The sequence below is a fragment of the Penicillium cosmopolitanum genome, assembly GCF_028827165.1.
Source record: "Penicillium cosmopolitanum strain IBT 29677 chromosome Unknown utg000009l:1.0-9042332.0:1.0-9050551.0, whole genome shotgun sequence".
NCBI lineage: Eukaryota > Fungi > Ascomycota > Eurotiomycetes > Eurotiales > Aspergillaceae > Penicillium > Penicillium cosmopolitanum.
This window is the reverse complement of record NW_026622679.1, coordinates 3,025,297-3,038,399: the sequence shown is the minus strand read 5'-3', so window position 1 is coordinate 3,038,399 and position 13,103 is coordinate 3,025,297. Positions and strand designations below refer to the sequence as shown.

General features: G+C 51.6%; 3 protein-coding genes across 3 annotated transcripts; 1 reads left to right on the top strand and 2 right to left on the bottom strand.

The window, feature by feature from the left end:
• Positions 1 to 69: 69 nt before the first annotated feature.
• N7509_009249 (uncharacterized protein) lies at positions 70 to 2,802 on the bottom strand (the record flags this gene model as incomplete). The annotated part of the gene is made up of 1 exon (XM_056633886.1): positions 70 to 2,802. One exon carries the CDS (start codon positions 2,800 to 2,802, stop codon positions 70 to 72), a length of 2,733 nt encoding a protein of 910 aa, XP_056484506.1.
• Positions 2,803 to 4,484: 1,682 nt separating this feature from the next.
• On the top strand, positions 4,485 to 6,730 carry N7509_009248 (Serine/threonine-protein kinase srk1; the record flags this gene model as incomplete). Its single annotated transcript, XM_056633885.1, has 6 exons — positions 4,485 to 4,919; positions 5,057 to 5,176; positions 5,255 to 5,499; positions 5,554 to 5,725; positions 5,787 to 6,115; positions 6,181 to 6,730. The coding sequence occupies 6 exons, from the start codon at positions 4,485 to 4,487 to the stop codon at positions 6,728 to 6,730; spliced, it is 1,851 nt and encodes a 616-aa protein (XP_056484505.1).
• Positions 6,731 to 7,816: 1,086 nt separating this feature from the next.
• Positions 7,817 to 9,833, bottom strand: N7509_009247 (uncharacterized protein; the record flags this gene model as incomplete). Its single annotated transcript, XM_056633884.1, has 5 exons — positions 7,817 to 8,930; positions 8,989 to 9,206; positions 9,269 to 9,281; positions 9,350 to 9,449; positions 9,557 to 9,833. 5 exons carry the CDS (start codon positions 9,831 to 9,833, stop codon positions 7,817 to 7,819), a joined length of 1,722 nt encoding a protein of 573 aa, XP_056484504.1.
• Between the last annotated feature and the right edge of the window lie 3,270 nt (positions 9,834 to 13,103).

Below are 13,103 nucleotides of genomic sequence, written 5' to 3'. Positions count from 1 at the left end.
GTAAAAAAATTCAGTCATGTGGAACATATCCAGGCAAAATGCATGGTTTAACGTGGCGTGGATAGCAAATCAGCGGGCGACTCCATTGGTGGTGCTAGACGCCACATAAACCGGTCCCCCAATGCTCTGCTTAAGGGTCTCGCGGCGAGCAGCTCGTTTCCTCTCATCTCGTCGCAGGCGCAGACGCCGGAGACGGGTTCGCACATTGCGCAACGACATTGATCGAAGACGCAGGCCCCATCGACTAACCTGAGGAAGGACACGGTAGCGGTGCTGATACAGTGGGGACCGAATCATGCCCCGATCGACCAGACTGCCGCGACTAGCGTTATAGTCCAGCACTCGTCTCATCTCGGGGCTGCGGCGTGCCAGCGAAGGTGGTCCGTCGAAGATAATTCGTTGCTGGGGCAGACCGAGTGAGTTGTTGACGACCAAAGAACTGTCAGGGCCGTGGACACTTTGACGAGCGGATCTTCCCTTTTCGGGGGATCCGGGGATATCATCCCAGAATCCACGCGGTCGCCAGAAAGGGTGCAGGTTACTGTCCATCTCTAATCCTGCTGTCCGGTTTTTGGCTGATCGCATGGACAGCGTCCGTGTAATGGCATTGAAGGATTCCGATCGTGGTCTGGCGCCCCAAGGGCGGCGAACCGAGTTCCAGCGACGACCTAGGCGTGCACCGCCATCTCTGTCCTGGCTGACATCTCCAGCTTGCTGGTGGGTGGGAATCGGTGGCAGAGGCTTGGAAACTGGAGGCTTCGGTGGTGGGCGTGGATTCTTCAGTGGGGAGTCGACGAGGGCCGTTGCTAGGTGCGAAGACAGACCGATCAACGGATCATCAGCTGCTCCGGTGGGCATCTCTGGTGTTCGCGGGTAGAATCCGGGGTTGTGGAAAGCCTGGAGCACGCATGTCTCAGGGGCCATTCGAGGCTGGTTAACCAAGAGCAGCGACCGGTTATTGTGCGGAAACAGGCTGACGGCGGTTGCTTCTCGAATTTCGACAGGTCCAGGAGATGAAGACGGAATCGACCATTGCGTATACGGTAACGATGGAGGGCGCAGGGTCGCCATATCGTCAGTCGAGCTAACCATAAGGGCTGGCAGATTGGGTGCAGGCAAAAGGCTCTTGCTTTGGGGCGGGCACGACGGCTGGTGTTGGGAGTCAAGAACATTGTGGCGGGGCGGAGAGACGGGCTGCTTCTCGAGTCGTTTCTGCATCTCCAGGTCCATGGCAATTGTGTGACTGCGCAAGCTATCCGATGTGAGAGATGTGGCCCGCGAATTGTTACGGCTTGTTGGAGCAGAGAGCGACGAGCTACGAGGCGGAATGACAGGGCGACCAACAGGGCGACCTCGAGAGCTAGTGTCTCGGGACCGTGCAGATGCTGAATCCGACATGGTTCGCTTTCGCTGCCGAGGAACGTCTATGGAACCCGATCCCTTCGATGGCACTGGGGCCCGCTGGCTGGATCGCTGAGACGTAGGCTTCGACGAAATGTGACTATTTGGTCCCGACCTCAGGGAAGAACGTCTCTCTGGTACAACGACGACGGGGATTATGTCAACTGAGGCGTGGGGCGCGCTCGTTGTGGTCTTTGAGGAGAAGGAGACGTCTGATGATATACTGCGACGGTCCTGCTCGGATATGCGACCCGCCTTATGGACAAGACGATGCTGTTGCGAATCAGAGTTGGATAGCGTGGACGTGCGTCCTGAAGTTGTCACAGGCGAGCTCGCCGATCTAAGGGAGCCTCTCTTCTCGGTATGCCGCAGTAGTCTCTGCGCTCGTTTAGGAGAGTCGATGATCACGGCCTCAACGGTAGATGTCGAAGAGATACCAGATAACCGGCGGGAGTCTGGCTCTTCCTGGGATGGCCAACCGATTTCTGCCCGGAAACGTTCCATGGAAGGACTTGCTGATAGACTGGAGGGTTCTTTGAGTCTACCGCGAAGGGTCTGTTCGCGCATCAGCGAGGCATTCAGATTCAGCACGTCCAGCGTGTCATTATCCGAGGCCAATTTAGAACTTTGCCGACTTTTAGTTGCGGTGGCTTTCGAGGCTCTGCGCTTGCCAGGAAGTGGAGTCGGTGATCCGTCCGCCGGGTTCGCCCATTCTCCATCGAACGACTCGAATCCTGTCTCATAATCCGTTTCGCTGAGTGGCTGGGAGGCGGATTGAGGAGTGTCTTTGTCTTTGGGCCCGGCAAGTGTTGCCCGCAACATCGTCGTCCCATTTGCGAGGGGCTGCCTTGAGGAAGAGGGAATCCTCCTTCCAGTCTTTTGCGAAACGCTCCGAGATCGAGGGGTTCGCACCGGTGTGTCCATATCGCCATCCGATGAGATATTCTCGCAAGCTGTTTGAAAGGACTCGGCCCGCGAGGAAGAGGATAGGAAATTCCCAAGCTGATTGAGGGTCGGTCTTTTCGTCGAAGTCGTGCGAGGTGGCGTCACATCGGGAGTCGGGGGCTTTGATGGTCGGCGAGGCGTCACCATACCGGTCGAGTGATTCTCTGAGGCGGACTCGTCGGTCTTGCGGGGAGTGCGATCGCGATCGTGGTTGTGGTTGTGATTGTGGTCGCGGTCGTCCATGTTTTGGTCCGGGATTGCACCAGGCGGAGTCAACGGAGGAGCCGGCGCAACTGTAGCATTTTGATCCGGAGAGGCCGGTTGGGCAAGGTCGATAGAATCATGGGAAGCGACGATAGTGCTAATACCCCTCCGCGGGAGGGCCTTGTGGGACCTGAAGAGCGGTCGCCCTGATGAATCCACCGACGGGCCGCTCATCACTTCCAGGCTAGGCATCTCAAAACGTGTGAGGTGAGAGGTGAGAAGATGTGGGATGCGATCAGAATAATGGAAGGTTTATCGCATGTCAATTTCCTTTCTCCTGATTCTTCTTCAGATGAATGGCGCGGCCGTCAACGGTCGCAGGGATCCCATCGCGGGACAATCTGAAGAGGCGTCTCACAGTGAATAGGCAGACGTTATGGGTCAAAGAAGCGTATAAAGAAGACGGGGAGACGAGGCGACAAAGGTGATAGATAAGGATGGCAAAACGATGGATCGCCGGGTGTTTCTGCAAGATGCAAGGGAGTCGATCAAAAGGACAGTGAAGGGCTAGGCGAAGGAGAAGGCAAAGCCTCGAGGTGGGTGAATGTGAGTGGCTGGGGGGGGGTGCACGATTTGAGGTGGAAGGAGGTGGAGAGGGGGGAGTATTCAGTATTCAGTACGGAGTAGATAGTATTGAGTATGAGTATTAGTATTTCTTGTAGGATCACTTGGGAGATGAATGGAGATGAAAGGAGATGAAAGGTGTTTCGTCTCTTTGGCCCCTCTCTCCTGTTGATCTGTAGTCTACAGCAGTCGACAGCAGTCTACAGCAGTCTACAGCAGTCTAGCCTTGTACGTATCTACCTATCTACGTCCACGTCGACATCCACCTCCATGTGGGGGAGTTCCTGGATTCTGGAACTCTCCTGAGGCTACCTCCGATCGGATCGAAATCCAGAATTCGAAAGGAAAGGAATTTAGGAATCAATTTGGGCATGTTTCAGATTGTTGCGCCTCTGCTCCTTACTGCCAACATGTTTGGCTCCTTGACTTGATGCAGGTCTCTTCGCAACGCGCCACGCTCACATTCCACTGCTGTATGGAGTAGAGAACATGCACGTCTCAGGTTTGCTTCAGAGCTATCCACATCCTACAACCAGTACATATCGGCACACGGAGGGGGTAGAGCTAGAGGAGTGAATGGATGGAGTCGAGCCATCCTATCATGATCATGATCATAGGGACCGGGAAATCAGGCTTGGGTTCCGCAGTGACTGGGGGGAGATTATGTATGATGCCATTGATGAAGGTGGGCAATCTGGGGGGTTGTGGCGAGCATGACGCTCCCTCTGAATCACCGAGGAGAGGGGAGACCAGATAGATTGAATATCGGATAGTACTAGTACTAATATACATACATCCTAGGCACAAGTACCGTACTAAGCTGAGTCGAGTTAATATAGGCATTAATCTAATGGAAGCTTCAAGCAGTACTCTGTGCCCTAACCTAACTGTACCAAGTACTACTGTCAGTACTAAAGTGACCGATGACATCGGCGAAGATCCTACCGCGTCATAGGCGTCAACCCGTCAGTCAACCCCTCCAAGTCCAATTCTGACCTCATCCCGGTTTCCCCCTTTTACCATTTACTTCTCTTCCTCTTTCCTCTCCCACACCCTTTTCTCCAAATCCCAAAAAAAGCTGAAGTGTGTGTGTGTGCGCGCAGTGGTGCATTTCTTTTCCTTTCCTTTCTGGTCTTCCTCCTATCCAATCTCCATCTTTTCCCTTCCCACTCTGCCAACTTTTTTGGGGCGGGACCAACAACGTCTTAACGGCTTCTCCCTCCCTTCCCCTCCTCCACCTCCACCACACCTTACAACTCTTACAACTCTTACAACTCTCCCAGCTCTCCTAGCTCTTCCAACTCTCCACCATGAGCACAATACAGAACATCAAAAACTTCATTCGGCATGGGAAACAAGCTCGCTTTGTAACACCTCATTCCGAACCCACCACCGACGTATCTGCCATCCACGCCGAGCAACAGCCACAACCCCAGGGTCAATTCTCCCCCGCCCTGGAGTCCTTTGACACAGGGGATCTCCGTGAGAATACCCACGCTACCGCACAACCTCCTTCAGATTCCCACTCCCGCCGTGATCGCTCCGTCGAAATTGAACGTATCGTCGCCGAAGAGAAGGAATCCCGCTCCAAGATGCCGAAATACCCCGGCCTCGAGCGCTGGATCCTCGTTGAGAAAATGGGCGATGGCGCCTTCAGCAACGTCTATCGTGCCAAGGACTCGACAGGTCAGCGTGACGAAGTCGCCATCAAGGTTGTCCGCAAATTTGAAATGAATAGCAATCAGGTAGGGTGACCCGGCGGTCTTTCTTTTTTTTTTTTCTCCTCCCTCTTTTCCCTGGTGCATCTTCCTTTCCTTGCCTGTCAATTATTTCTGGTCCGGGAGGGAAAGGTGGCAACACATCGCCAATATCTATTCTGTAGTCCGATCATCTTCATCCGAGCGTCAAGAAGGTTCCCAAGGCTGCAGAGGTGCGCAAAACTCTCATCAACGCTTCATGTGGTGTCGCGGCCGGTCCGCTACCTGGCCGCTGCGGATTTGGTGTTCTTTCTTTTTAATCCTTTCCTTCACCTGATATGGTTATGTCGATCATTTACTAACGTCTTATCTCTACCCCACAGCGAGCAAACATCCTCAAGGAAGTCCAGATCATGCGCAATTTGGACCACCCCAACATCGTGAAACTGGTCGACTTTTCCGAATCCCGCCAATATTACTACATCATTCTTGAGCTTTGCCCCGGTGGCGAGCTCTTCCACCAAATCGTGCGATTGACATACTTCAGCGAAAACCTGAGCCGGCACGTGATCTTGCAAGTCGCGAAAGCCATTTTATACCTACACGAGACCTCTGGTGTGGTGCATCGGTTGGTTCATCCTCTTGTTTGCGGGGCTTGAATCATAGCTAACTAGCAGAACAGTGATATCAAGCCCGAGAACCTCCTTTTCTACCCTGTCCCCCACGTCCCCAGCAAAAATCCCAAGCCCCAACAACCGGGTGATGAAGAGAAGGAGGATGAAGGAGAATTCACCGCAGGAGTTGGCTCTGGCGGTATCGGTTTAATCAAGATCGCCGATTTTGGTCTGTCCAAGGTGATCTGGGACAGCCAAACGATGACCCCCTGTGGTACTGTTGGATATACTGCCCCCCGAGATCGTGAAGGATGAACGGTATTCAAAGAGTGTGGACATGTGGGCTATGGGCTGCGTCCTCTACACACTTTTGTGCGGTTTCCCTCCATTCTACGACGAGAGTATCCAGGTCCTCACGGAGAAGGTTGCGAGAGGCCAATACACCTTCCTGTCACCATGGTGGGACGACATTTCCAAGTCGGCCCAGGATCTCATTTCGCACCTATTAACTGTCGACCCCGAGAAACGGTTCACCATCGAAGAGTTCCTTGCCCACCCTTGGATCCGAGAGACCGACGAGGAAACCACCGCGGCCGCTGATGCGCCGCCTCTGGCCACACCCTTGGCCCCGTCAACCAACAAGGCCCGAAATTCGACCCCATCGGCGCCGATCAAGCTCCATACCAACCCACCAGCTCTCGTGCCTCCCTGGATGTTCCCTCTGCTGGCATAGACCGCCGAATGGACTTCCGTTCACCCGGTGCCTTCAATCTGCGTGAAGTGTTCGATGTCGGTTACGCTGTCCACAGACAGGAGGAAGAAACCAAACGCCGCCGACACGTTCGCCAACAGGCCGCCCAAAGCGGCAACTCAGTGGCCGGTTTCCAGTCCGCACTTGGAGCTCTCAATGAAGGTTATGACGACGAACCCGATTACCGCGCCAGACTTGACGCAGCTGCAGACCAACCGCCTCTCAAGGTTGCCAAGCCCAGCAACGGCGGTGAAATGGCCGGCATGGAAGCTAAGCTTCGCTCCACCAATCTCGGTGCCCAGAGCAGTGCCGCGCAGGCGCGACAAGCTCACCGACAGCCGCCTCGCAAGCAAGGGTATGGCCAGCACGATGCGAATGTCGCCGCCGCTGCCAAGAGCAGCATCAGTCAAAGAGCCCAGCAGCCCTTCGAACTCACCTTGAATGGCGCAACGCTGCTAGAAAAGCGCGGTCGCCGCAATCAACCGGTGATCTGATCATGATCTTTTATGTACAACATACGAGTTTATTGTGCTTCAGCAGTCCTTTGGTTCGCTTCAGCCTCTCATTCATATTTGTTTTCTTTTTTCTCTTTTTCTTTCTCTTTTCACGAGCGACGTCGCATGATATTTTCTTCCCTCATCTGCTTTTCCTTCCTACCTCTCATATACGCAGTTCACCTCATGATATTTTCCCATTCCTCTCACATCTCTTCTCCTATCTATCATCTATCTATCTCTCTCATTTCGGAACTGTGCGTTATCGGATCAACTGGCGAAGAAGAGCATACATACTCCAAGGCTTTGTTTGACTGGGAATCTGGGAAATGGGCAACGGTGAACGATGGGTTCGACTGGCGACGGTCGTTTTGCGTTATGCGTTCTTTCCTTTCGTTCGAGTGGTTTATTGGATTCTGGTCGGAGTTCTTCTTGTGCCTCTTGCCTTCTCCTGTCTATTAGGCTTTATCTTCAAGGGGCTTTGTCAGTCTTTATCACATATTTCTGGTTTCCTTGTTTTACCTTGAGGAAACCCCCTTCAATTGCATTTCAACCTGGACCTATAGGCAGTGGAAACGCTTGTCGGATTTGCATACTTAGCTTTGCTCGTCTTGTCTGTTCAAGTTCTTCTCTCTTTGATCATTCGTACTAGTAGTGCTGTCGGGTAGGGCTCGACCTCAATATGTTGCTCTCGGATCCAGTTTCATAGAAGGTTAGAATCATACCTAGTACCTGCCGTTCACCTGAGCAGTCGCGCGGATGATACAAGGGAAGAGGTTTAAGAATGATGATATAGATTCAAATCTGATATACAATTCAAAAGTCACGATGGTATCACACATATATCCACTCAGGAGCCTTGTCGCTCACTCAAGTATACAAGAAAAATCAAAATATTCCAGAATAAAACAAAGAAAAGGACCCGCCTCATTCCATCTCACAGAAGGCACCAGGCTCAGCTGCGGCGAGTTTCGTCACCTTATAGCCATAAATATAAACATAGATTCGAAGGCATAGTGGAACAAGGCATCTGAATCTTTTAGAAGGGAGATCCATTGCTGACACAGCGAAAACGATATTTTGCTTTTACAGAGTCTGTTTGCCACGAGTCTCAATGGGGAGGAAAACCATGGCTATAAATGCAGCCAAAATCAGGGCTCCAGATGCGTAGATGGGCGCATCAGCACTGGAAGTTGAAGCGTAGATGGCGACCAGTGGGGCACATAGGCCAGCGATACGGTTCAAGCAGCTGCAGATACCGGTGCCAGTACCGCGGTTCGGCGCAGGGAAAACCTCGGGCGTGTAGGCGTAGAGAACACCGTACATGATGTTCTGGAAAAAGGCTTCGAGGCAAGTGCAAGCAAGCTGCACGCTAGCGTTGGTAGAGGCTGTAAAGCAGAACAATAACACGCCTGTGATCAGAGAAGCGATAGCCATAGTTCCCTTGCGACCGATGTACTTGACCTCCACGGTGTAGCAAGCCAGAAGGGAGCCAGGAACACCGACGATGGAGGTGATGGCATAGTTGCGGTAGGTGATATAGGCCGAGTTGGTCTGGCCACCGGAGCTGCCCAGGTACTGGGGCAGGAAAGCGTTGAACAGAGGATATCCCATACCGATGGTGGCCCAGCAGAACCAGAGGATGACGGTGGTAATTCCCAGTCGCTTGTTGTTGAACAGGGGTCCGATGCGCTCCATAGAAAACTTGGAAAAGAAGCGCTTGATAATGTCAGCGAAACCAAGCTTCTCTTCCTCCTTTGTCTCGGGGTGTCCACCAATCTCGTTCAGGATCTCAGTAGTCAGCCAAGTCTTAGTCTTGTTCTTGTAGGCGATACCGTGGACGGAAGCGACAGCCTCATCCTGACGGCCGCGGGACAGAAGGAACTTTGGCGACTCGTAGAGATGGAAAAAGAAGAAGCGGGCGATGAACATGCAAAATGTGATAGCACCCAGAGTCAAGACCAGATAACGCCAGCCCATGTTCTGCTCTTTGGTGCAGTTCTCTGCACTCTCGCAGCTGAAAGTAGGAATGAAAGCCCAAGCAAGCAGACTAGAAATTAACTGGCCAATGGGCCACCACACACTCAGCATGGTCAGCATGTTTCCAGAGGCCATAGGCAGGAACTCCAAAAAAAGAGCGCCATCGACAGGCAAGTTACCACCGACACCGAGACCCAAACAAGCGTACAAGGCGGAGACACTAATGAATTGTTAGCCACGAACAAGACTGAAATCAGTCTTTGACAGATAGAACATACCCAATCCAGTTGGGGGCACCACCTGCGGCCAAGCCGAAGGCACCGGCCAGAAACAGAGTGGTGTTGAAGGCGACGCGACGACCAACAATATCAGAAGCAATACCCCAGCTTGAGGCGCCGATGCAGAGACCCAGGAAAAGAGCACAGGTGGTGAAGCGGACCTCAGATTCTGAGATCCCAAATTCATAAGAGATAGGGGTCAGAGTAAGGGCAACACCCTAGTCAAGTTAGTTTTGATGCATGCAACACAGCCGAATTTGGTATTATTTTGTCTTCTTACCTGGAGCCAGAGGCTAGTAAAATATGTTAGCCAATTATTCAATGAAAAATAGACTCGGAGTTTAGAACAAAAAGCACTTACTTGTCTGCAAGCCAACCAAAGCCGCAAAGAAAGAACAATTGCCACTGGTAACGGCCCATGCCAATATCCATGAGGGCACTGTTGATAACCTTCGCCTTACCTAGATGATCAAAGCAGTTAGATTTTGAAAAAAGCAAAACACTCAATCACCATATCATAGTAACGGGCGCTTCTGGGACTGTAACCACGGATAGGAGTTAGACATACGATCATATACGGAGTCATGTGCCGATGCGGCAATGTCAGACTCAACCTCCGCACGTAAAGACTCGATGGTCCGATGAGAAGGTTCATTTACAGAACCGCCAGAGGAGCCATTCTCGGACGAAGAAGCCCGCTCCAGGGACTTGTTTGCTTCCTCGGCCTGCTTCTCATCGTCGGTCAGTGCTGGCTTCGGACGAGCTGGAGCATCAGCCAGCGGGATGACAACGCCCGGGAAGTTCTGTCTATCCTTCTTGAAGGGGTTAAATTTCTCAATGCCCATTATGACGATTTACGGACAAGTCGCTTTGGAAATGGGACAGTTGGCGCTACTGCGAGGATTGAGGTGAAGGTTTCGTGAGTCGTTGGTTTAGGGCAAGGCTACAGCTGGCGCAATCGAGAGGGAAAGACTGTCGGAAGGTCTCATCAATGGTGGGCAAGTTCGCACGGGGAGTTTTTTGGGAGATCTCGGTCGAGATAGGCTGGACGTAATCGCTGGAGGCTGCGCACGGGGGTTTGCTAGTATTTGAGTCGAGGCGTGAACTGAGTTGGATGGTATGGTATAGTCGAAGGAGCGAGAGAATTCTGTTTTTTTTGTCTTTTTCTCGGAAAGTTGAAATATAAAGAGGAGTAGGTAAGGTAGGATGCTTCCCAGGGAGGAAAAACGAGGGAAGCTGAAGATAGCTCTACCTCGAACCCAGAGGGAGAGTGGAGTTGAGTGGTTGAAAGGGTGGGGAGGAGAGGGGAAGTTGGAAGGTTGAAGAGAAGAAGAAGAAAAAGAGAGAAAAGGAAGCCGATGGGAGAGGTCTAATATAGAAAATAGAAACCACGGAAACCCAGTATCGCGCTTTCCCTTCCTTTTTTTCCCACCTTTTTTTCCCCCGGAGCAGAGAAGTAACGATGGTATTAAATTACGGGATGTCCGGTTGTTTCCATTTCCAAATTGCGACAAGGCCGGGGGGACCCTCTCTCAGCTAGCACCAAAAGGGGATTAGCGCGAAAGACAAGTGCATTTCGGGTTTGCCCATCCCGTCTGGGGTTGACTGGTATTGGTATTACAGGATTACAGGACTGGGGTACAGATACTACTAGTAGTGTAGTAGTATGGTTGATCTCGGAGCCTCGAAAATGTTCATGGGCAAATTTAAATTTAAAGAAATCAAAAAAAAGAGTTGTGATGTAAAGGATATCATCAAGAGAGAAAAGTACTAGAGGGAAAGAAACAAGGCTCGGCGCCCCCCTGAACACGACGAGCTGCCGAACACGGCATAGCGCAGCCACACCCTGGCAGGCGATCACTCAGAGGCGTCATCTTCAACGCTTGACTGGCTACTCGTCTCGGGCCGCTCTGGGAGGCCGGTCCGCTCTATGCGGTCCGTGAAGTTTCCCATTCGACTTCCCTATTCCCTATCAAAGGATCGAGATAGGCAGTACGGTGGTGGATGGAAACTTCCCAGGGCTAGAATGTCGCGCGGGCATACTCCGTGGCACAGCCTCAAGAATATCCGATAATGGGAGTGAGAGCCAATTGGAACCGTATCAAAATGGTCGTTTAGCCATAGAAACCGCATACAATAACCTCCACGTGTTCGGGACGACGTCATCGCCCTTCTCTGCCGATGAATTCTGCTCATCCAATCGCCATTTCTGGTTTTCTCTCTGTCCATCGTCTGCAAAATGACTGACTCCATTACACACCGATACTTGTACTGTCTCAACGTGCCGATGTCGATCCCCCGCAACTTCAAGAAAGGATGTCCTAATGTCCTATAGGGAAGATATGATTTCACAACGAGCACGACCTTCTCAACGAAACCTGGTGGCGCTTCGTCTTGGCCGCATTCGGGACTGACCCCTCCGGAGCCATGGGTACAAAATCGATCTGGAGAGGCGAAAGACTTTTGATGAACGACCCTCCTAATAACAGGATACGGGCAATATGACTGGCCAGTTCTGCCTTCGCGTAGCTCACTGCACGAATCAGAGTGTCCGCCCTGGCGACCAGTGCTTTTTCCATCGGCCGATGGTAATTTACTCCAGGTATCCCCCTTGTAACGTGGGCGCCGCCACCCGACACTGCTTGTCGCGACGCCCCCGATCCTACACTTGTGTGAGACGTGGGTCGGTGGTCCTGGCTTCTTTTTCTTTCCTTTTTTTCATTACGACGTGGAGACTGGGGGTGGTCCCCGGCAATTCCCGACTCCTTGTGGACTCGGTACCTACAGTACCATAACAATACCCAATGGGAACCAATCGAATTATTCGTATGTCTGAACTCCATGCCAAAAACAAGAACAAGAGAGGGAGTGAGAAAGAAAGTAATATTCAGAACGAACGCTCCATTGAAGCATATCTTTTCAGCCCCAACTTTTCATATTGAATTTTACAACCAAGAGTGCGGGTAACAGACCGTGCGTTACACCGGTAGCCTTATGTCTTGGCTGGCGGGCTGGCGGGCTGGCCGAGGCTGGCCTGGTCGCAAGCTGCCGCTCAATTAAGAGGCGACTAGATTGCAAATGAACATCTGGAGGGTGCATCACAATAAATCATGCTAACCACGCGACAATTTCATACTGGCTGTGCAAAGGAGCTCTTGCATTTAGAAGCGGGAAAGGAATTGCCCACTTTGGTATTCCCGGGGTAGCTCAGGGCATCATGAAGCATACTGCCGTCGTAACTGTGCTTAAGCTCTTGCATAATCTACATCATTGTAATTGAATGACCAGTGTGTCAACAGGCATCAAACTATCTTGCAGTCTCCACTCCGGACATAGACCAATGGGATAATCCATAGCTTCTTTTTCGGAGCATCTCCGCTTCACAGAATAGAACAGGAGACAGGCGTGCTGTAGATCGGGCATCATTGTCAAGAAAATAACTCATCATTCTTATCTGTATAAACTAGTTTTGCTACATACGTGGAATCATATGGCTGAAAGAGAGCTAGTACTATGCATCCATGACCTCGCTTCAGTATAAACCCCGCGTACTTACCTCTTTCCTTAGGGCCGTGCGGAGAGGATTCATGACGATACGAGTCATCAAACGCTTACAATTCCCTCCCAAATGAGTTATATACCAATTCACAGGGTACGTATTACTAGTGAGCACCCTGCGGCTCCGCCCCAGGCGCCATATATTCCGGAATATCTGGACTGAAACCTTAATACCATGTCTCGTCCATAGACTGGGGATATAAAGAATCCCACTGGTCACTATGTTCCAACCCCCTGTTGAAAACTTTCTCGGCACGATAATTGAAATCCCCAAGACCCGGTAGACCCGACTCTGATACACCTGGGTTAGCAATCATTTTCGAATGTAAGACAGGGGCGGCGCTGTGAAAAATAACTTAAAACGGAAATCCAGTCCAGGTGGCGGTGACGGCTGACATCACAAGATAATTCTTTGGCGGTTATCTCTGTAGATCGGACTTATCATCTCGAATACAATAGGGAGATAACGGGATCAAGGTTTCCCGCGGAAAACTCTAGCTGAGATAGGCTCCTGTATGCACGGCCATTCCGGGTACTTGAGACTGACTTATGGAGAA